Raw genomic sequence first — 21,591 nt, forward strand, 5'->3', positions numbered from 1 at the left:
CTGGTATTTTAAGGAATAGTATTTCTTGCTAACCTGGAAAACAAAGGGAGAGGAGCACTGAACCGACGTCAGGGCTGAGCAGCCCTTTCTCTCCTCTGTGCACTGTGTGCCCAAGTGGGATCCCTGGAGAATGAAGGTCTCAGGATGCGGGAGACTCCACTCTGGGTTGCGCTGAAGGCCAGAAAAGGTCAAGCCCCCAACCCAGGCTGGTCTCAGTGTGCCCCTGTCCATAGCTTCCTGTCCGGACCTCAATTTCCCCAAAGAGAGCCCATTAGAGAAGACGGTTACTCTAAAGGTGAGCAAGAAAAGATCATTCTTGCCCATTCTATATAAAGCAGGTCTCTTTCCCATCTCTCTGTGCTATCTTTAGCTTGTTATTGATCTATTTCTTTGTTTATCATGGGTCTCCCCTCCTAGACTGTAAAGCTCATACAGAGAAGGACCATGCCTGCCTTATCCAACAGGATTTCCATTCCTCTGCACCCACCACCACAGCTGCCATGTGGCAGGTTGGCTTCCTGGCAGACTGAGTGCTCTGGGGCCTGCCTCACAAATAAAACTCCAGCCCAGGGACTGGCTGAGCTACTGGGTCAGATCCCTGTTCCGGCCCACACTGCTCTGATGACATCATCTGAAACCCCTCGCCCCATGGACAGGCTCAGGCAGGGTGTGCAATGTGGGAGAGATGCGCCTGAGTCACTTACTCTTCCTCTCTTGTCTCTCTATCTCTTACACAAGGATCATGTTCTCTGCCGGGGAAGGGGGGTGGGTAGGCCCTAGAGAGAAACGGAGACAAGGTGGGGCTTCCAAGGGCTTTGTCACGGGCATCATCTACCTGTGCCCTCCCAGGCCCACTCCTGTGCACGGGCAGTCTCTAGGGGTCCATTTCACATGGGAATTCCCCGACTGCAATCTGGAGTCAGATCGGGCCCAAGTTCAGACGAAGTTCTATGACTTCAAAGAATGATGCTTAGAGCTTCAGTTTCTTGAGCTATAAAATGGGGATGCGGATAATCATCTCACCTTCCTAATGAAGTTCCCAAGCAGTTGGAAGGGGCTGGGTGTGTTTTTATTTAGGAAAGCCTGTTCTGTTGGTCTGCTGGGCTGATCTCCCCCACAGTCCCAGGGTGCAGGGCCCCTTCCAGAGAGCAGCTTACTTGGGGGGAAGGCAAGTGGCTGCCGTGGGGAGCTCAGGCCTCCTGTAGGAGGGCCTTGGGCCTCAGAATCGGCAGACCTAGTGCTGGTTGGGTCAAGCCTGTGCTCCAGCAGCAGCTACACATTCCGGCATTCACCGTGAGCCGGCTCCATTGGGACAGGTGCCATGCACGTGATGACTCCTCTGAAGCTCGGCTCCGGGTAATCTCGAGTAGGTCTTACCATATACCCCTTGTAAAGATGAGGGAACCCCTCCTCTGTAAGATGGGTGTGAAGTGAGCTGCTGAAGGCTGGGCAGCTGCCACGCAGAGGAGTGATGGGTCTGAACCCACGTAATGTGGCTCCTGATCACAAGTCACCGCCATGCCATGCTGCCCTTCGCTGCCACAGTTGTCCTCACCCCACACCTCCCACAGTTAGATTCTTCCCAGACCTATTGCCCATTTTCTCCTCCTGCTCTCTTGGCCCGTCTCATCTCTTCCCATCTGTCTCTGTCTCCCCTTTCCTTCCTTCCTTCCCTCCTCTTTTACTCTCTTTCATTTCTCTCTCTCCATTCCTCTGTCTCAGGGAAGTGCGCCATCTCTGATCCCTAAGCTGTGCAGGCCGATTGGGAGAGAGGCAGGAGGCGGGGATCCTGGGTCATTCCAGAGAGCCCTCAGACCCCCTGTGGGGAGAGCCCCATATTCCCCAAGGGCAGCCGGGAGACCTGTTACAACAACAGGTGTGCCAGGAACGTTCCTGCCTCTCTCACCCAGCACCTTCAGACTCTGAGAGACAAAACTGCACTTGCCAGAACTGTAGAAAACCCCAGGGGGTTTCCTGGGGGCTCCCTGACTCTGCTCACAGAGCAGACCCAGGAGGTAAGAGAATAAATCAAGCCCCAGGCAGGAGCCCCTGGACCAGCTCCTCTCCAGAATCTAGTTATACCCCTGGAGAAGGCAGAGGACCAAAGAAGCAGAGACCCCAACCCAGTGCCACCAGCAGCCAAAAGGCTCCTGAGCCCCTGAGGGGCTCACGCTTTTCCTGCAAACGCCACAAGGTCTACAACACTCAGTGCCGCTGGGATAGTCTGGGGACTGGGCTGTTGTGTTGTGCTGGGAGCATGTAAGCTCAGAGAACTGAGGTCCATGAGGCACCCACGGGAAACCTTGCATAGGTGTGCAGCCTGGGGGTCTAGAGAGGAAGAAACTCATATTGGGGGGAGCAGCACAGAATTTTCACCATGTTTCATAAAGGGGAAGGCTGCTGCCCTGAAATAAAAATCATTTGGGAGAGTCCAAAATATTTGAATCCAGCTCTATTTTCCTCCATAGGAAACAGGCTTTAAAAGCTCATTTCTCTCTCTGAGCTGCAGATTTCCTTCCTCCCTGAAACCTGGCCCCAGCCTATTTCTCTTCCTGCTACAGCAGTTGCATAATAAAGCTCCCTTTGCTCTGCCCCGTGCCATGATGGATGTCCTGAGCAGCAGCACCTGCATTCCCCTTCCTAAGTCTGGCCCTGAGCCCCAGGAGAGGGTCTGGAGGCAAGTGCCAGCAAGGGAGGTTGCCTGTCCCATGAAACAGGTGCAGGTGGTGAAAAGCAGAAACCACAGAAAGAAGTGTGATGTGAAACTCACTTAAGCACCAACCCCAGCCCAGAGTGGAGACCAGTGGAGCCTCAGGGGAGCTCAGCATGGCTGCAGGAGCAGGTGGGAGCTCAGAGGTGCTGCTAGGTTGGGGGCAGGCCAATTGATAAGAGGGGCTATCGCTGGGTGACAAATATGGCAGCAACTGGAGGGAGCTCAAGAGCTATCAATTGGTAGTCTACTTGACTCTAGGAAGTCTCAGAGATCTGGCCATCTGGGGGGCAAGAGACTCCTGCCCTTGTTGAAACATGGCAGTACGAATCCCAGGTGCAGGGATGAGGCTTGTCCAGAGGCTTCTGATCATCTAGCATTCTTAAGCTCTGTGTGCGTGTGTGTGTGTGTGTGTATTTTCTCTGATGATTTTCTCTGATGATTTTCATCTGATGATTTTGTCATGATTAAACCAGGCTTGACCAAGTATTTTTCTAGACTAACAGATCTTCACAGCAGCCCATCTTTAGTCATTCATTTTTGGCAGCTATAATTTTAAAGGTAATGCACAGTTGCAGTACAAATCCTCTGTCCTGAATCTACCCTCACTTGGTGCCAGCGACCCTAGATGGGCGGTGCTGGGAGCACCCCATGCCAGACATAGTCAGCTGGGCTGTGACGATCACTGACTGCTTTAAGGGAGAAAAGCAAGCGTCTCAAAGATGAAACTTCCTAGGTAGGAATTTCACGTGGGTTCTGCCTTGGCTCCTGTGTATCTCATGATGTGGGGTGCAGTTTCTGGGGCAAGGCCTGGGAGAAGAGAGATTTCATGATGGACCATGCAGCACTGTCAAGATTAGAACTGAACTTTTTTCCAAACATGGGACTACCTGGTTCAGCTTCAGGCCAAGGAGCGGGGCATCAGCAGGTGCCATAGTCCATGGGTCCCAGGCCCCTCATTAGGGTATCTCTGACATAGGCCACCAAGGAACACAGGGAGGAAAGATGGGGTCCCGCAGGCTGGCTGGAGGACAAGAGGACCGTGCCTGGCTACCATATGATGCCTGTCCGTGCACAATGCCACCACCCACGTGGCCTGGGCTGAGGCTTAAGCTGCTGCAGCCTCCAGCTATCCATGCTTGATGCTTCCTGTCTCCCCCTACCCTCATCTTCCGTGGGGCTGCATCCCCAAGGAGAACCAGGTCAGGATCACTCATGCCCTTCACTGAACCGCCACCGTGTCAGGCTCTTCTTGGGAGCCCCTGGGGTACTCCCCAGGTGCATAATTGCTGGCGCCAAGCAGCCACAGCAGCCTGGCCCCGCTGCCTGCTACAGGAAGGCCCTGGCCTCCTCTGTGCTCCCCTGCCCTCATTTTGGTTCCACACCAGCCACATGTCCACAAGGCCCATGTGGTCTCTTCTTGGAGGCACCTGTGGACCGCTGTGGGACTTTCTGGGTGAAGGGTCTCCCACTCAGCAGGTCAGGACATCTGGCATGGTGACCCCAGCTCTCGTAAGCATAGCACTTCACAGTATAGATCTCTGCCTCGTGGCTGCCCTGGGAAACAGATCAGCCCCCGTCCTGGATGGGGACCATGACACAGGCTTAATCGGGGCCCTGGTGTTGGATCTGGCATGTTCCACCACATGCTGAACTGGGGAAGACCCCCAGCAGGGTCTGCGGTGGACAGAGGAGGGCTGGGGTCCTCCTAGAAGGCCGGCTCTGCTCTCAGGGGCTTCCAGAGGCCGGCTGCCTGATGCGGAGTCTATCTCATTGTGAGTGAATTAATTGTTGTGCAACCTAGAGCGGTGAGACAAGTTAATTACATAATTACTGCAAAACGACATGTTATTTCATGGCTGCAATATGGGAACTCTGTTGGAAACAATTGTAATTGCCCAGAAACGGCATTCGAGTGGCTCCGTTATCTCTCGATAACCATGTAATTAACTTGTGTTACAACTTCATCTGCAGTAAACTCTGAAGTTAGGAATTGGGGGCCCAGGGGTGGGCACAGCCCTCCTTGACCTGAGGGCCCAGGGAGGGTCTGGCACAGGGTAAGGAGTTCTGCTACCGATCAGGGAAATGATTCGCTTTTCCAAGCTGAGGGAGGAAATTCCTCACTACAGACTCCAGTCCTCAAATTCACGCACTCCGACTCGGTCCCCATCTCACACGGCCACACACAGCTCCCCAGTTCCAGAGTCACATCAGACACATCACACAAAAACCCCACTGCAGCCAGGCCACCTGGCTCTTTGCCACTCTTCTCTGTCATAAGAGGGGGACACGGCACAGATGAGAACCCCTGCGCCAAGATCTTTGGCAGGATCCTGCCCACGGATTGGGCCACTGACCAAAAAACCACCATGTGGGGAGGAAGCTGCTCCCAGGGCCCAAAAGGCCCACCCATGCTCCCACGTCACTCTCAGCAGAGGAGCAGGCCTGGGGCAGGGTGACACGCAGTTCCCCATCCATGAGTAGGTAGAGCTGGAAGCAGCGAGCAGGCTCCATCCGCCCTGGGCTCTGGGCCAAGTCCAGGGTGAGAACAGTCCCTGGAGAAGGAGGAGCAAGTGGCCTGACGGTGGGGTGGGGGAGCCTGTCCACACAGCCTTCCCCATCCAGGCTTTGGATCCAAGCAGTCCCTATTTGTCATACCATTCATTGCCGGGCAGGGCATGGAAAACGCCCTGGGCATCTGGCTGGATGGCTGTCCCCGCCTACTTCTGCCTACACACCCGTCCGCTTGTGTGTCCATGTCTCCTGCCTGCCAGCATGCACATCTGTCTGACTGCGTGTGTCCACTGGATGGGCTGTCTCTGACTCTCCGCGGTTGTCGCAAGTGGTTGTGGTCCGCGGAAGGCCACTGGCCCGTCCCAGGTTTCCCCGTGGGGTTCGTCCTCACTGTGCTGGACTCCGCTTGCTTTCTTGGCTTTCTCCCTCCTTCTCAAGGGCAGGGACTGTGTCTGATCCATGATTCATCCGCATGGCTGGTGCTTGCAGCACGGGGATGAGACAAAGTAGGTTAAGGTTTGCTGAATGAATGAATGAAAGCCTCTAGCCTGCGTGGGTTGAATACAGGCCAACAAGATTGTTCTTGGTCACCCAGGAGTGCAGAAAGTCGGGCCCCAGGGCAGGCCCAAGCTGCAGGGAGGAGACAGCAAAGGCTGTCCATCACCCTGAAATGGAAGAGGGGTTTGTGAAAGGTATTCTCAAAGTAGGAGGCTCGGGATTCGGGGTCTTACTATGAGAACAAGTCAAGGCTGGGTTCCTGGCTGGGGGTCTCAGTGGAGGGAGGTCACACAGGAACCCAGGGAAGGGAGGGTTTCAACTTGCGTCTCTTTATCTTGGGGGCCAGGGTATAGGCTCTTCCAGGAGGAGGGGAGGACACCCCTGGTCCCACCTCTGGCTGTGGGATATGTGGGCTTGTCTCCTTCCCCCCAGCTTCTACCCCCTAAAGCCCACCTGGAGCTCCCCTGCCCGGCCCATCAATAGCACACACTGGAGCCCCAGGTCCTGCTCTGTGCCCAGCTTTAGGGAGCCCAGGGGAGGGCCCTGTTCCACTCCCAAGCAGAGGAGAGGGACCCCCAGGTCTGTATCAGTCAGGTGATCAACGCACAGTAACCTCCCCGGAAACATTCATAAGTTTAATCCACGCCAGTAATAAAATCGCATTACATTTCTCATAAAATAAATGTTCCCATTTATATACAGAAGACAGACTGTACAGGCCCAGCCTGGCCCCAGGAGGGGTCACACACAGACGGGCAGCAGAGGAAGGGCCGTCCCTCCCATCGAGGACGGAGGAGTTCTAATCGGCAGGAGAGTGGCTGGCCGGCCAGGCGGGTGGGCAGACGGGCAGACGGGCAGACAGGCAGACGGACAGATGGGCCTGGAGGCCAGGCGCTGGGCATTACTGAACCTGGGATTCAAAGGTGCCATTGAGCTGTCCCTCCTCATAGTCCATCTGACACAAGATCATGTTGTTCTTCAGGAAGAATTTGTCTCCCACACAAAATCTGGAAAATCCAAGCAGGAGAGAGAGGCCATGGAGGGGTCCCAGTGGATGGTGGGGGCTCCAGACAGGCCCCAGCCCAGCCCAGGAGGTAGACATGTGAGAACTGAGGTCCTGGAGAGTTTTGTTCCTTCAACTTTCCAGAAGGGATCCCTTAAAGGTCTCATAACCAACCCGGTCAATCACCCTGGGTCAGCCCAGTCCTCATCCAGGCCCTGTAGTCTAGGGTGTAGGACAGACAGATGGACAAGTCTGGGCCATAGTTGGGTCTTCCCTGGAGGGGTGGGGTTGGTGGGAAGCTCTAGGAATCTCCTACCCCAGTCCCAGAGAGGGAGAAAGAGAGAGAAGGACAAAGAAACAGAAAAAGACTGAAGAGAGGAGACAGGTGGAGAGAGGTAGAAATGGGGGAGGAGGAAGGGGTAAAATGGTTGATTTTTCTATCCTTCTGCTCTTTTTCCCAACTTAAGAGGATAACTCAGTGAAACTCTTCCTTTGAACAGAATCTGTAGTTTTCCTGGAGCATCCTTCCAGAAGGTGACCCTGTCCTACCATTTTCCCTCCCACCCAGAGAAGGCCTTGCTTTGCTACCCGCCCGCACCCCCCACCCCTCTGTTCTTCTACAGTATGGGAGGATTAGGCTCTTTCCCCAAAGATGTCCCCAGGGTGGCTAGGCCTTCAGCCAGACCCCTGGGTCACAGGCTCAGTCCCAGAAGATCCCAATCCCACCACCAGGTGGCACTGCAACTTCACCAAGCCCTCTTAGCTGCAGGTCTGTCTGAGCTCCCCTCCTGCCCCCGCCCCCACCATCCCCCTAGGCCTTCCCTACAGGTCCCTCTGGACCTCATCCTCTGGGAACACTTGGAGGAGCCCCTGAGAAAATGGCTTGTCTTCCAGTGTTAAGCCCCCAGAGAGGGCTGAGAGGTTCCGGCCCCTTAGGTCCCTGGGGCCTCCCACGGGTCTGGGACATGGTGTAAGGGTTAGAAAGTGGCTGGGCTGGACCCAGACTCACAGGAGTGAGTAGCTGTTCCCATCAGGGCATTCCCTTCCAGGCACAGGAACTCCTCACTGAAATGTAGAAACATGCACATACGTATGGCCCGGTAGACCCCTGGCACATGAACATTTGAATATGTGTGTGTTCATACTCCTTTGTCATGTGCACACAGCACACTCATGCCTGTCCTGTACATGCACGTTTAAAAATCCACACACACGCGTGACACGATGTTCATACACAGTAAGCACGTGCATGCGTGACCCATCACACCCACACAGACATGGGCCCTCCAAACACATACACAACAGTGCCAGAGGGCACACATCCGGCTATGGGGATCAGGCATACACGAAACACACATATATGCACATGCATGCTCACGACCACACGACATCTGAGCCCGTGCATGTTTGCACGTACACGCCGGCAGTGCGCTGGCCCCGCAGGCGGTAGCTGGGGTCTGCTCTAGGTACGCACTCACCTCTGGTTGCAGAGCTGGCAAGCGAAACAGTCGAGGTGATACACATTGTCCCGGGCCCGCATCACCATCTCGAAGGCTGGGATCAGCTTGCTGCAGGCAGCGCAGTTGCCCGTGGTGCCAAAAAGCCTGCCAGGTGTAGGGTGCAGAGGGCTCAGGGGCTGGTCAGGGTTGGGGGGCAGAGGAGCGGGCTCTACCAGGGGCCCTGTGGGTCCCTACTCCTGGGTGCTTGGCAGGTGGGCCTAGGCAAGGGGGAAGGAACACAGAGGGCAGCCTCTGGATTCTGCTAAGAGATTGGGCTTCAGAGAAATCAGTTCAGCCACCCATGGAGAGCAGTGTAGGGGCTCAGGAGTTGGGTGACACTGTCCTTCTCTGGGCTGGGCTGACAAGATCCCCCTCCTAGGCTCCCACTGGGGCTGGACTACTGGGACCTAGGGCCAGTGGAAGAACACTGGGCTGGGCCATGAGCAAGGACTCGAGTCACACAAGCATGAACTCAGGGGCAGTCCACTGGCCCTCAGGCAGGTCCTAGGTCTCTCTGAGCCTCCTTTATTTTGACTATAAAACGGAGACTGAAGAACATTCTTTGCAGGCTTGTTGTGGAAACTTCGGTTAAGTTCTCAGTCCTGGACCACTTAGTGAATGCCTCTACTGAGTGTGTTTGCCACGTGCCAGGCCGTGTTCTGAGGGCTGTACTGAGATCAACTCATTTAATTTGACAACAGCCCTGTGGGGTGGTCTTTTTCAGCAACCAATTCACTGGGTGACTTGCCTAAATCCCTTTTTCCTCTTCCTACATCTCAGCATAACCTTTTTCAAAAGGGGGTTCTAGACTAGGTGATCCTGCTCAAAGATGCTTCTAAAATAGGACAAATGCCCAAAGAAAGTTCCAAGGCCATCTGGCCCAAGGCCTCTTTCACACAGGCATTCCCTCCCTCCTCCTAGCTGCTGGTTGCAGAGCTCTGGGATGGGGGTGCTCACTTTCTCCCCATGTAGGCCAGTCTCGGGCAGGGTATTCCAATGGCTGAAGCCCCCACCCAGGCTCCTCTTTGCTTCTTTTCTGCACACTGGCTGAGCAAGTCCCAAGTGAGGCAAGAGGGCTGAGAGGCAGGCGAGAGACCCCCTAATCCCTGATTTGTCCAGCCCAAACCCAGGTGCCTGCTGCTCAAGCTTGGCTCCATTGTTCATCAGCCTGAGCTGCCTGGTGGCTCAGATTAAGGCAAAGACTTGGCCGCAACATCTGCCTGCCAAGGGGGGGCCTCACTGCCCCCAGTGGCTGCAGGGGGGCAGCCTTCAGAGAGGCCTCTCTGGGGGGAGCTGCCCCAGGAAGCCCCACCCCTACCCCAGCCCATTGACCTACCTGGCCCCAAAGTCATTCCTTGGCCTCTGCCAGAGCCCAGAAACAATACCTTCAGCTCCAGTAGGTGTCAGGGCTCAGAATGCGTGTGGATGCTTAGACTCTGCTGAGGAGTCCATCCTACACTGTGGCCTCTCCCGCCCAGGTCCCCGGGGACCACTGGGTTGGTATGCCAATTCTCCTCAACCTGGGATGTCCAGTCCCCAGGGGCTGTCCGAAATCTTCCAACTTGGAGGTCATCGAGGGGGGAGTCCTCAGAAATATTCTTCCTTAGCCCCTCCTCCTGGCCTCAGCCCTTTCCTCCAGCCCAGCAAGGAGCACTGAGTTACACAGGTCCTAGATTATTGCGATACTTAAAAAACTTCTGGCTGAAGGCAGACGTTGAAAGAAAAGGTGCAGGCAGGTAAACCCTAGGCTCTTCCCGAAAGTAAGCCTGCTGATAACCCTGCCTGCTACCATGGTCCAGACCTGAGCAGTGGGAGGCCCCCCCGCGAAGCCCTTGCCTGACCTGTTAATTAATGCAATGGGCCTTCCTTCCTCGCAAGGCCCTGCCGCGGCCACCCAGCCAAATGTAGATGCTGGGTCTCAGCCAAGGCCCCCACTTTGTGGCCTCCTTCCAGCCTTGCTGATGTCATAAATGGCCTAAGGGAGGGTTAATTGGGGGAGACAGCCCCAGGGAATAGGATCTAGGTTGTGGGGGGAGGGCCGGTTAGAGCTCCACGGAATGCGAGCTGGGGAAGCTTTTGTCTTTATAATTAACTATTCACTCTTTATAATTAACTATTCACGGAGGGACAAACTGCTGCTTGGAGAAGGTCAGAAGCTAGAGGGTTCGGAGCTAGTTCAAACCCAGGTCTTTAAGCTCCAACATCAGTGGTCCTTCTCCCAGGGTCTGGCTACCTGCCAGATGCCCCAGGCACCCAGGTGTCTAATGCCAGGGCCCGCTGGGCACGGGGAAGAGGAGGCAAGAAGACTTCATCAGGCAGGAGGGGCCCAGGGAAGTCAGAGCTTGACCACCTGGTCCTGGAAGGCCTCTGAGGTGTCTCCTCCCAGATTCCAGGGACAGGGTGGGTCAGAAGCACCTGACAAAGACAGGCAAAGCCAGGCTGGTACCCTTGGGAAACTTATCTCAGATGTCCCCTGGTCTCGAAGGCTGGCTCAGGCCCTGTGCTGGGCGCTGAGCCAAGCAGCTGACGGTGTGGCTCTGTCTTTGGGCCTCTGTGGACATCTCGGGGAACAGGGCCGGGCAAGGATGGTCAGGAATGAGCACTTAGGGCCTGGGTCCAGAAGCAGGGGCAGAGCCACGCTGGGCCTGGGGTTGGGGTGGGGGGCGGGGCCGGCGGGAGGCGCACCTCAGGTAGTCGCGCCGGCACAGAATGAGGTTGGCCTTGGTGTAGAGGGTGGAGCCCACCTCGCCCAGGCGGCAGTCACAGCAGGCACACTTGAGGCAGTCCTCATGCCAGTACTTGTCCAGTGCCTTCAGCAGGTAGCGGTCCTTGATCTTGCGGTTGCAGCCCGCACAGCCCTTCTGCTTGCCTTTGGGCTGGACGGAGAGCATGGGCACGCCTGTGGATGGGTGGACAACAGACGGACCGACACGGTATTGACTGTGGCTCCAGGGCTTGGGCCCATCCCCTCGAGGAATGGGAGCCCACTGCTTCTCCCTGTTGCCCTCTCCAGGGTGGGGGCTCCCAGTCCTCACTTGTTCCCCAGCAAGCCTCCCACTGCCCGACCCTGGCCCCGGGGGTCCTGTCCTTTGAGCCACACGGCACAGGCTGTTCCTCCCGCCTGCAGAGGTCCCTTCAGAAGCTGCAGGCAGCCTGCGGAGCCCCACATCAGCTTGGCTGTACAGCACACATGTGGGCGCAAGGCCTAGCCCCCGAGCTATTTGTCCCCATCTGGCCACAGCCTCCTGCGCCGTCTGCTTGCCAGGAGGCCTGAACTCTCCTCATGCAGCCCCATCTGCCTGGCTCTTCTTAGGCAGCCCTAAGAACTGAATCTCACAGTGGACTTGGGTCCACTGCGACTCCCAGATCTTTTGGCTACCTCAAGACTTGCACCTGGGACCCTTTCGCCCTCACTCAGCCTACAGACTCTTGGTTCACTCCTGTGGAACTGTGGTGGTATCACCCCCACGACACTCCCAGTGGGGAGCAGGAGCCCTGGGGGTCCCTGCAGAGTGAGCAGGGAGACAGCAGAGCCTGGCCTCCTCTGGGCTCTCCTCAGCAATTCTTCCAGCTAGATTCAAACTTCCCACCTGCCCTGGCCTGAGGCTGGGGAGGTTCTGAGTCTCTGAACCCTTGCTCCACCCACCAGGACACAGTCTCTGAACCACAGGGTTCCCCCCACCCCAGCCCCAGGGCCCATGCATGCCTCTCAACATACAAGAAAAACTACAAAAGCTAGGAATTTCAGCATGGAGTTTACTGGAAGGAGAAGCTGAGCTCTCAGCAGGTAATGTGCACTCACGCACACCCCATGCACATAGGCCTAGCGTGTAGGCATGTGCGTGCGTGTGCACAGAGACTCAGACTCCTAGCCCCAAGCCATGGGGGCATAAGCAGTGACCACAGGGAGCAACAGCAAGGAGAAGGTGGGGACAGAGGTCATCCTGAGTCTGGACATCCAACACGGAGCCCTGAGGCATGACTGTGGTGAAGACTGATTGGAGTGAAATGCAGGGAGTCTCAGAGTCGAGACCCAGGACTGGGGCGGGTGTGGGGCACCAGTAGGAGCTGCCTGAGAACCCCTCATGAAGACAGTGGGGGTGGGGGTGCGCCTTCCCTGACCAAGGCTCAGGAGCACAGAGGAGTCCCCTCTGGAGGGAAGAGCCCACCCTTTCCTGCCTCCCTAGCTCTCCACCAAGCCCATGAAGTCTGCCCTCCTCCTGGCCCTGTCCTCTCCAAGGGACTCCAGCACTCTCTAGGGTCCCTGGGTTCAGTTCCCTCTCCCTGGTATCCCTCTTATCCTCCTATCCCTGCCTCCACCCACTGCCCTCGGCCCAGAGTTGGAGCGGCTTCCTTCCCCTTCCCTCTTCCTGGTGTCTGACCCTTCCTCAGACTTGAGAAGAGAAGCAGCCTCCAAGAGGCCTCAGCCTTAGAATCCACAGATGTCAGGCCAGAAGGGCTCTCCAAGCTCTTCCAGGCAAATGCTCCAAGGAATGGTGGGGAAACTGAGGCACTGGTCTGAAGGCAAGGTCTAGTATAAGCCACTCATCACCCAACAGGCTCCGGGGGTCCTCCCTGCTGCTGTGCTTTGCTGCCTCTCCAGACCTCTCTTGGGAGGCCTTCTGGGGCCCGGGAGCAGGACAGGTGACAGCAGAGGGGACGCCGCACTGACTGGCAGTGGACTCTCCTTCCTCCTTCCTCCAGTCCCTGCAGGGCCTGTTAGCTGGGATGCCTGCCGCCTAATTTCCTCAATGCAGCTCTAAAGGTTAATTGGTCTGAGAGTGATGAGGCTGAGGATGACTATGTCCTGAGGCCTGCCTGTGTCTCCTCTGCCAGGGTCCAGTCTGGTCACAGACCTCTGAGGAGGCCGAGGGAGCCAGCTGGCGAGCAGGCAGCCCTGAGAGCTAAGGGAGCTCTGAAGGGTTCCTTCCAAGGCCAGACCTACAGGGTGAGGGAAAATGGGGGAGGGGTAGAGAGAGCTGGATGTGAGGAGGTCTTTGGAACGACTGTCCCTGGGTCCTGTGGAGGGAATACCCAGCCAGCACAGCTATAAGTACACACTCACCAGCTTGCAAAATCTCAGGCCGGGTCTCTAGGATAGCCCCACCAAGGCTGGTTTTCCCCTTACGTACCTGGACAGGCAACAGCTTGAGCCCCCCTCCCCCAAGAGAGGTCTGGCATGGCTCCTAGACAGGCTGTCCTTTAGAGCTGAGGCCCCAGCACGCCCAGCCGCAGAGCCCGCCGAGCTGTGATCTGTAGCACTAGCTGGGCCTGGAACCGACAGGACCCAGAAAGGCTGTGAGGAGCAAAGCCACAAGCCAGCCCAGGTCCTCTGCGTCTTGCCCATGCTTGGGCTGGCTCTGGCCCATGGCAGGGCTCCATAAGGCCTGGGAGCTCTGTTTCCTGGGCCCTGGAGAACTTAAGAAGCCACAAGGCTTCTGCCAAATAGTGTCTGATGTCCACCGACACACAGAACTCCAGCCTGGCTAAGGAGCTCCCAGAACATATGGGGACCTTGGGCTTTCTCTGCCTAGAAAGACTGAGGTCCTGGGAGAAGTCTGACTCACTCCTTCCTTCTTTACTGAGAACCCACACTGTGTTTGCTCTTTCACAGGGCTAGTTCAGGAGACCTGAAAACACTCCTGAAAAGGCAAGGAGGTTTAAAGGGGGCATCTCTTCTGTTCCCCAAATGGAGTGAGATGTTCCCCAGAGGGTCAAGGCTTGCCCTCACCACCCTGCCTCCCCAACCCCCACCCAGCCCGCCAGTCAGCCCTGCAGACACCTCTTCCCTCCCTCCCTCCCCTGCCTGGCTCTGGGAGCTGAGCCTCGGGCCATGCACTTTCCATTAAGGAGATAGCATCCCTTTGCTGAAGTCCATTTGGGATCCATTTTAGTGTTATCTAAAAATCAAATCTACATGGTAATCCTTTTAATGTACTCCTGACTTTAGAAAAAAAACAGCTTTGCGCTCCTTCAGGAAAGGTTTTAAAGCATTACCTAGTAATTACTACTCACCCATGAAAACACTGATATTTTACAATGGTTGATGTTTGAGCCTGCCCGCACGCATGGGCACACGCTCAGACACACGTGGGACCCAGCAAAATAAACCAGTTCACAAAGCCCATGTGTTACCCCTACATCTCAGGGTGTGGGGGGGATGCGATTCGAGGGGAGGCAGGCCAAACCCCAGCCCGCCTCTATGCCAGGCAGGCTGATAGGAGGAGGAGGCAGCCTCCGGGTCTGACTCATCGGCTGCCAGACACTTACCCTCGGCTCTTTAATCTGGGGAAAAGCCAGACAGTCCCAGTGACCAGGAGGGACTGCCAGAGGTCATTCAGCTCTTCCTGTACCCACTCTCCAGCCAGGAGAGAAACCCTTCTCTTCACGTGGATCCCCCAGGGGTCTGCAACGTCAGACTCAAGTAAGTCCTCAGTAATCCCTGCCCAGCTATCCCAGGCCAAGCTGCCCCCGCCCCCATATCAGGTATGTGAACTTCTCCAAACTGCCAAGCCCACCGGGTCCCAGTCCCCCTGATGCCTCCCTCCAGCTTGGACAGCAGGCTAAGCCCAGCTGGGGAGCACTCCTGCTACCTCCCACAAGCTCCTCCAAAGCCAGTCCTCCACTAGCCAAAGCCCACCCCACCCAGCCCTGGGTCACTCGCAGGTATGCCCTGTGCCACTGCGGCCACTGCTGGCAACTCCAGCTGGCATCAGAGACCCCCCCTCCCACATGCTAGCTTGTCCTGCTTGGCACTGCGGGATCTGGTCCCTGTAGAATCCTAGAATAATATCCCTCTCCAACCCGCATATGGACCTGGTCTGCGTCTATCCCAGCACCTTCCCTCCACCACGGCTCCAGGAAGAAATGCCTTGCCCTCCCATCCCACCTGCCACCCAAAGTCAGAGTCAGCAGTGGCTGTGAGGTGCAGGGCACAGCGCTGGAAGTCAGAGAGCCTACTTTCCAGCCTGAGCGCTGTCCCAAGGAGCTCGAGGGCCTGGTGCAAATCCCCCATCTTTCTGACTTGGCTTCTGTGAAATGGGGAGCCAAAAAGATGGTGGCGAGGACAGAACAAGGTCACACATACTAAGGCTCAGCAGAATCTGGCTTCCAGGGGGAACGGACACAAAAACTGGTGAGTATTCTTAATATGTGTCCCGGGATGCCCTCCCCCTGTTCCGACCCTTGTTTCCTTCAACTTTTTATCTTGACACAATTTCAAGCCTTCAGAGAAGTTGCAAAATAGAAAGAATTCCTGTCCACCTTTTGCCTAGATTCCCTAAATAGGAACATTTTACCATATTTGCTTTATCCTTCTCTATACAGCTACCTATGATGTTTTCCCCTGACTCATTTGCAAGTTGGGTTCAGACAGGAAGGCTCACACTCCTAAATACTTTGATGTGTTTTTCCTAAAAGCAAGGACATTCTCTCATGTAGCCACAATGCAATTAACACAACCAGGAAATTATCCTTGATCTAACACTATTACTTGCGGACTTCATTCAGATCTGACCAATTCCCCCAATAATAAAATACCCTTTATGGCAAACTAACATTCTGGATCCTGCCTCGCTTTCGCTTGTCAAGTTTAGTCTGTTTAAATGTGGAAGAATCCCCAAGCCTCTCTTTGTGTTTCAAGACACTAGCATTTTTGAAGAGTCCAGGCCAGTGACGGAGTACCCTTCAGTTTGGGTTTGTGACGCCTCTGACGGTGTGACTTTAATTCCTCTGTGCTTCAGTTTTCTTTATCGTCCAATGAGTATGAAAACAGTCCGCATCTCAGGAATCAGGGAGCCAGTCTCTGCGAAGAGTATAGGACTGACGGGACCCGGCAGTCAAAGGTTAGCTCTGATCAGTGTCACTTCATCTGGCGCATGGGAAGGGATGACCTGAGTCACAGCTCCATCTCAGGCCCCTAAAATAGTGATGATCACAAACTTTGAGGCAAATACACGGATTTGAATGTGTGACCCTGGTTAAAGTCACATAGGCACCGGCTCGAGTCCAGCATCACCCGAAGAGCAGTCCTGTGGTCGCGGCAGACGTGTGTAGGAGGAAGCAGCGCTGCCTGGCTGATGGGCAAGCAGGTGGGAAGGGGTCACTATGGCAGCTCAGCGCAGGCCCCCTGGGGGCCACAGGGGGGTGTTCCCTTGGCAGCTCTCGTCATCTCTGTATGTGTCTCAGTGGTGCTTCTAAACCTGTCTCCACACACCGCAGCTTGGCCACCTGGGGCAGAAGCTGGGCTCCCCTGGGGCTTATTATTCCCATTTTATCAATGAGAAAACTGAGGCCCAAGAATGGTTCCAACCTGTCAGGGGACACATGGGTAGAATGGGACAGTGCTGGGATTTGAATCCCGGGTCCAAGCCCTAGCCTCGTTGGCTATGCTCTCAGACTGTGTGCTATGAACCTCTTGAGGTGCTTGTGGACCCCAGGCAGGAGGCATTAAAACAAAGAGCGACAGAGACTCAGGACACGCCTGCAAACATGCACAGCAGCACACGGGTGCTCGTGTGCAGACACGTAAACACATGCACGTACGCCAGCTCCACGAAAGGTGGGACTGTGCCGACTCTCCCCACGACGGTTTCATCCCGCAGCCTGGCACAACGCTGGCGTCTAGCAGCTGCTCACACACACCCCTGCATCTGCGCACACGCATGATGGGCGTGCTCAGGTATTATACACACCTATGCACAAGTGGTCACAGCACCTTCACTGTCTTTTAAAACACAACATTTCCGGGCACCTGGGTGGCTCAATGGGTTAAGCCTTTGCCTTTGGCTCAGGTCATGATCTCAGGGTCCTGGGATCAAGCCCCATATCGGGCTCTCTGCCCAGCGGGGAGCCTGCTTCCCCCTCTCTCTCTGCCTGCCTCTCTGCCGACTTGTGATCTCTGTCTGTCAAATAAATAAACAAAATCTTTAAAAAACAAAACAAAACAAAACAAAAAACACATTTCCAAAAAGTAGATGGTCTCTTGAAATTGAGCTCTGATTTTAGCAAAACCCACGAGGAAGAGGCCCAGTTCTCAACACTACCTTCCCAAGGAAACGGAAGAGTGGGAGCCCTTGGGTTTTACCCACACAGGACCCAGGGCAGTGCTGGGGATTCTCCAGAAAGGCAGTCCTATGCTCTGCACCTGCTCCAGCTGCTGCAGGTGGGGCGGGGTCTGCGGTCTTTGGGGATCTGGGTCACGGCCAAGCTGCAAGGTGCTTGTGCCCACGTGGGCCCACACCTGGGCCTGAGAGGGCAGAGGAGGGTCCCAAACAGAGCCAGCCAGTGGCCCCTCTACAGCATCAGTCCTGTTTAATAAGGAAATTTGAAAGTGTAATCTAATTCTGCAGAATCTCTTTAAATCTCGTTTTCTCAGAAGTAACTTCATTTCGCACGGACACATCCAGCCTTGTGAGAAGGCCTCCATTTCACACCAGTTTTATCTCCACAATTTCTCGTCTCACTGCACTCCTATCCCAGGGCCTTGCCATGCGGCAGGCGAGGCCTGAACTAATAGCATTTCCTACTCATTTGGAATCAAAAGCCAACGAGAACAACTGTTGAAACGCGTGGCTACAGCCACCTAGAGCACATTCATTACCACACCTCCGTGCACCCCTTTGCAGGTGGCGTGCTCATTGCGTGAGAAGAGGAAAAGAAGTCAGGTTCCCGTGGCCTCCAACTCCCCATTGGGCCAGGGGAGGGATGCTGGAATGGTGGCCAACTCACTGGAGGACTGGTCCCTTTTGCCCTGGCACTGCCCCTCAAAGGGGCTGGTGTATAGACAGGTGGTAGAGACACAAAGACGGGGGGCCCTGCAGAGAGAAGGGTTTGATTTGAATTCTGGCTCCATTGCTTCTCAGCTCTGCCTCACTTTCCCTACCTGCTAAATGAGGACAGCCCACTTTAAAGAATTATTCTGAGGGTTAAATTAATGGACAAAATGTACAATGTATGGACATGAAGCACACGGATATCAGCTAAGGGACATCTGAGTGGCTCAGTCGATTAAGTGTCTGCCTTCGGGTCAGGTCATGATCCCAGGGTCCTGGGATCAAGTCCCCCATCAGGCTCCCTGCTCAGTGGAGAATCTATTTCTCTTTCTGCCTGCTGCTCCCCCCTGCTTGTATGTTCTCTCATTCTCTCTCTCTGGCAAATAAATAAATCTTTCTAAAATATCAGCTAAGAAAAATGATCTATGTCTTACAATCCAATAATTCTCTTCCTAGGTATTCCCCCACCAGAAATGACAGCATATGCCCACCAGAGGCGATGTACAAGGACATCCAGGGCAGTTTTCTTCACAAGGGCCCCAACCTGCAAACACCACAAATGCCCATTAACGACAGCAAAATGGATAACACACTGCAGTGCACTCATACAGTGGAATACCACACAGCCATGAAGAAGATGGATCACGGGTACACAGCAACATGGAGAATCGGACAGCATGATGCTGAATGAAAAAAGCCAGCCAGACACAAAAGCTATGTATGGTATAATTCTATCTCTATGCATTACCCAAACAGGCAAAACCGGTCTGTGGTGAGAAATGTCAGAATAATGGCATATGTTATCATGGGGCAGAAGGTTTGAGGAAGCCCGCTGAAGAACTGGAAATGTCCTGGTCTTGATCTGGGTGGTGTTTAAAGGGGTGCACATAAATGCAGAAGCTTGTTGGACTGAACATTTGAGACTTGCACCTCTTACTGCATATACATTCCACCTCCAAGAAAAAAAATAAAGAACTGAGATGGACACGCCTCAACAAAGACTTTGGAGGCTTCTCCATAAAACCCACCATTTACTCTGTACTCACTACACCCGAGATCTCAGGGAATCCTCAGATTCACTCTGACGTCCTAATGATGACCCCCATTCAACAGATGAGGAAGCAGAGACCTAGGATGGTTCAAGTCCTTACCCAAGGTCAAACATCTAGGAGGCTGCGGGGCAGGGACTGAACCCTCCTCTCCTGGCCAACTCTGGGACTTCAGATTCTCACCCAGCCCACGGCCCATGGCTTCTCTGCACAGACTGGTTGGGGAACAGTTACTGGGGCAGCATCTGGGTCCCCCTCTGTGGCCTAGATGCCAGGATGATCCCAGGGTGGGGGCCAGCAGCACTCCTAGAGCAGGACCTGGGTTGAGAACAGGAGAAATGATGGCAGGGCACAGTCCCTATGCTCCGGTGAGCCACAGGCCACTTCTGCTCCATTGGTGGTTCCAAAGGAGCTATAAGCTATAGGTGCTGTGGGACCTTGGAAGGGCTTAGAGGTGGGGCCAGAAGGGGGACAGGGACCAGAAGGGCTGTGTAGTGGCAGATGTAAGATGCCTGCATTGCAGCCTTGAGAGGGACAAAGAAGCCCTGAGACGGCACATGTCCTCATATGTCCTCAGGGCAGTGGGCTGAGCTGTGAGGGGAGGACCGGGGGGCTTCAGACCCAGAACCCAGTTGCTGGGGGCGGGGGGGGGGGGGGACTCAATCAACAGCCAGGGGCTGGTGTGTGAACGAGGGAAGTAGGGGGCACCTAGAACAGGGCCCGACTCAGGGTGAGAAACTGAAAGGAGGTCCAGCAATAATTGCCTTCTCTAAAGTGTGAAGTCCCTTCCTGTGTCCATAGCCCATCACAGTAGGGCTGGTGGGAGCACCATGCAATGCTGTCCCCGTGTACCTGCAACTGCTACAGTCATGTTCAACAGCGGGATGATAGCCTTTACTGCCTACTCTGTGCCGAGTGCTTTACATTCATTAACGCTCGTCTTTGTGATGACCAGGAGGTCAGAGAAATCATACAACCTGCCCCATGGCAAGCCTAGGAGTGGCTAAGTGAGGGGGCCTGGGACCCAGACTGCTGACCCCAGCCCTTTCCTGCTCTAGCTCCTTGATCTGACGGTATGGCATCATGATTTTCCTAAGCATTGGGGAAAGTGAAGTTCTGCTTGGACTCAATCTGGTTGCTGCCAAAAGAAGAAAGTTCTAAACACATCTTGCAGGGTACATCAGGGCAGGTCAGGCCTCTGGGCCCCAGCGCCCTCCCGAGGAGCCATTTCCTATGAGGGTGTATTTCTGCAGCAGGTTTTAGGGGATGAAACCTCCTTAGGAATGGTGTGTCCTAAAGCCTGGCCCTGCCGTGACCTTCGAGTGTCTGGAGGTGAAGGGGCTGAGCTGTCTCTACACACATCTCACAGGCTCTCACTGTTGAGGGAAGCCAAACCCAGCACAGCCTGGTGGCTGGTGAGGGCTTTCGGAGACCTAGTCTAGACCACGCAGGGGCCCGAATGATGCCCTGGAGCAGGTGCAAATGGAAGCAGCTCCCCAGAGACACACGGTTCTCTGCAGATCTTCGGGGCGGGGGTGGGGGTGGGGACTCAGAGACGTCAGAAGCTGCAAGTGCTCTTTGGAGACTGTCACGGGGAATGACACTTCAGTTAACTGCCCAGTTGTCTACAGGATGAGTGCAGGCCTGCTCTCCCAGCTCTCTGATTGTTTCTGTAAGGTCCCAGCCATACCTCAAAAGCAACAGGTCCAAAACAGGACTCGATCTCTCCTCCCTGAAACCTGGCCCCTTTACCCATACCCCAGGCTTCCTCTCATCACGCTAACACCATCACCCACCCAGATGCTCAGGCCAGAGACTCAGAGTCACCTCAGGCCTTCCGTCATCCTCACTCCTGACTGCTGACTCCCACTTCCCAGACTGCCTCCCCTTTCCATTTCCGGAGCCACCATCATCTTTCGCCACGCTATCAGCATAGCTCCCTACCAGCCTCTCATGTCTACTGTCTACAATCCATTCTCCACACAGCAGCTACAGAAATCTTTCAGAACAAAGTAGGTCAGGTCACTGCTCAGCTTGAAACACTTCCATAACTTCCAGTGGGCTGAGAATAACATCCACCCTCTTCAACAAGCTTATGATATCCTCATGAAGTCTGGCCCCTGCCTCCACCTCCCATAGTGTGCACCAGCCACATTCCAGATCTCCCTCCTGCCTCAGGGCCTTTGCACATGCTGTTTCCTCACCACCCCACCCTGTTCCCAGAACACCCTTCTCTGCCTCTTCGTGTGGCTGGCTCCTTCTCATCCTTGGGCTTCAGCTTAAATGTCATCTCCTCAGAGAGGCTTTCCTTGATCACCTTATTTCTTTAGTGATATGACTCCCTGGTCATTTCCTTCTAAGTTTGTAAACATAATTTATAATTGTTTTAGGTTATGTGTGTGTGTGTGTGTATGTGTGATTGTACTTAAGACAATGAATGATCAGTCTTTCTCGTAAGAATGAAAGCACCCTGAGGGCCTATTTTGGGAGTCCTGTCTTATTCACCACTGTGTCTCCAGCACTTAACCCTATAAAAATCACTTCT

At 54.8% G+C, this 21,591-nt stretch overlaps 1 protein-coding gene across 2 annotated transcripts in view; it reads right to left on the bottom strand.

The window, feature by feature from the left end:
• Window positions 1-6,336: 6,336 nt before the first annotated feature.
• Window positions 6,337-21,591, bottom strand: part of LMO1 (LIM domain only 1) — a 40,564-nt gene continuing 25,309 nt past the window's right edge. For both annotated transcript variants that reach the window (XM_059135250.1, XM_059135240.1), the window contains 3 exons: window positions 10,910-11,123; window positions 8,204-8,329; window positions 6,337-6,729 (listed from right to left, as the gene is read on the bottom strand). In XM_059135250.1, coding sequence (XP_058991233.1) covers window positions 6,624-6,729; window positions 8,204-8,329; window positions 10,910-11,123 — 446 coding nt within the window. In that variant the 3' untranslated portion in view covers window positions 6,337-6,623. The remainder of the gene's footprint in view (window positions 6,730-8,203; window positions 8,330-10,909; window positions 11,124-21,591) is intronic.

Source organism: Mustela lutreola, chromosome 1, assembly GCF_030435805.1.
Source record: "Mustela lutreola isolate mMusLut2 chromosome 1, mMusLut2.pri, whole genome shotgun sequence".
In the NCBI taxonomy this organism is placed as follows: domain Eukaryota; kingdom Metazoa; phylum Chordata; class Mammalia; order Carnivora; family Mustelidae; genus Mustela; species Mustela lutreola.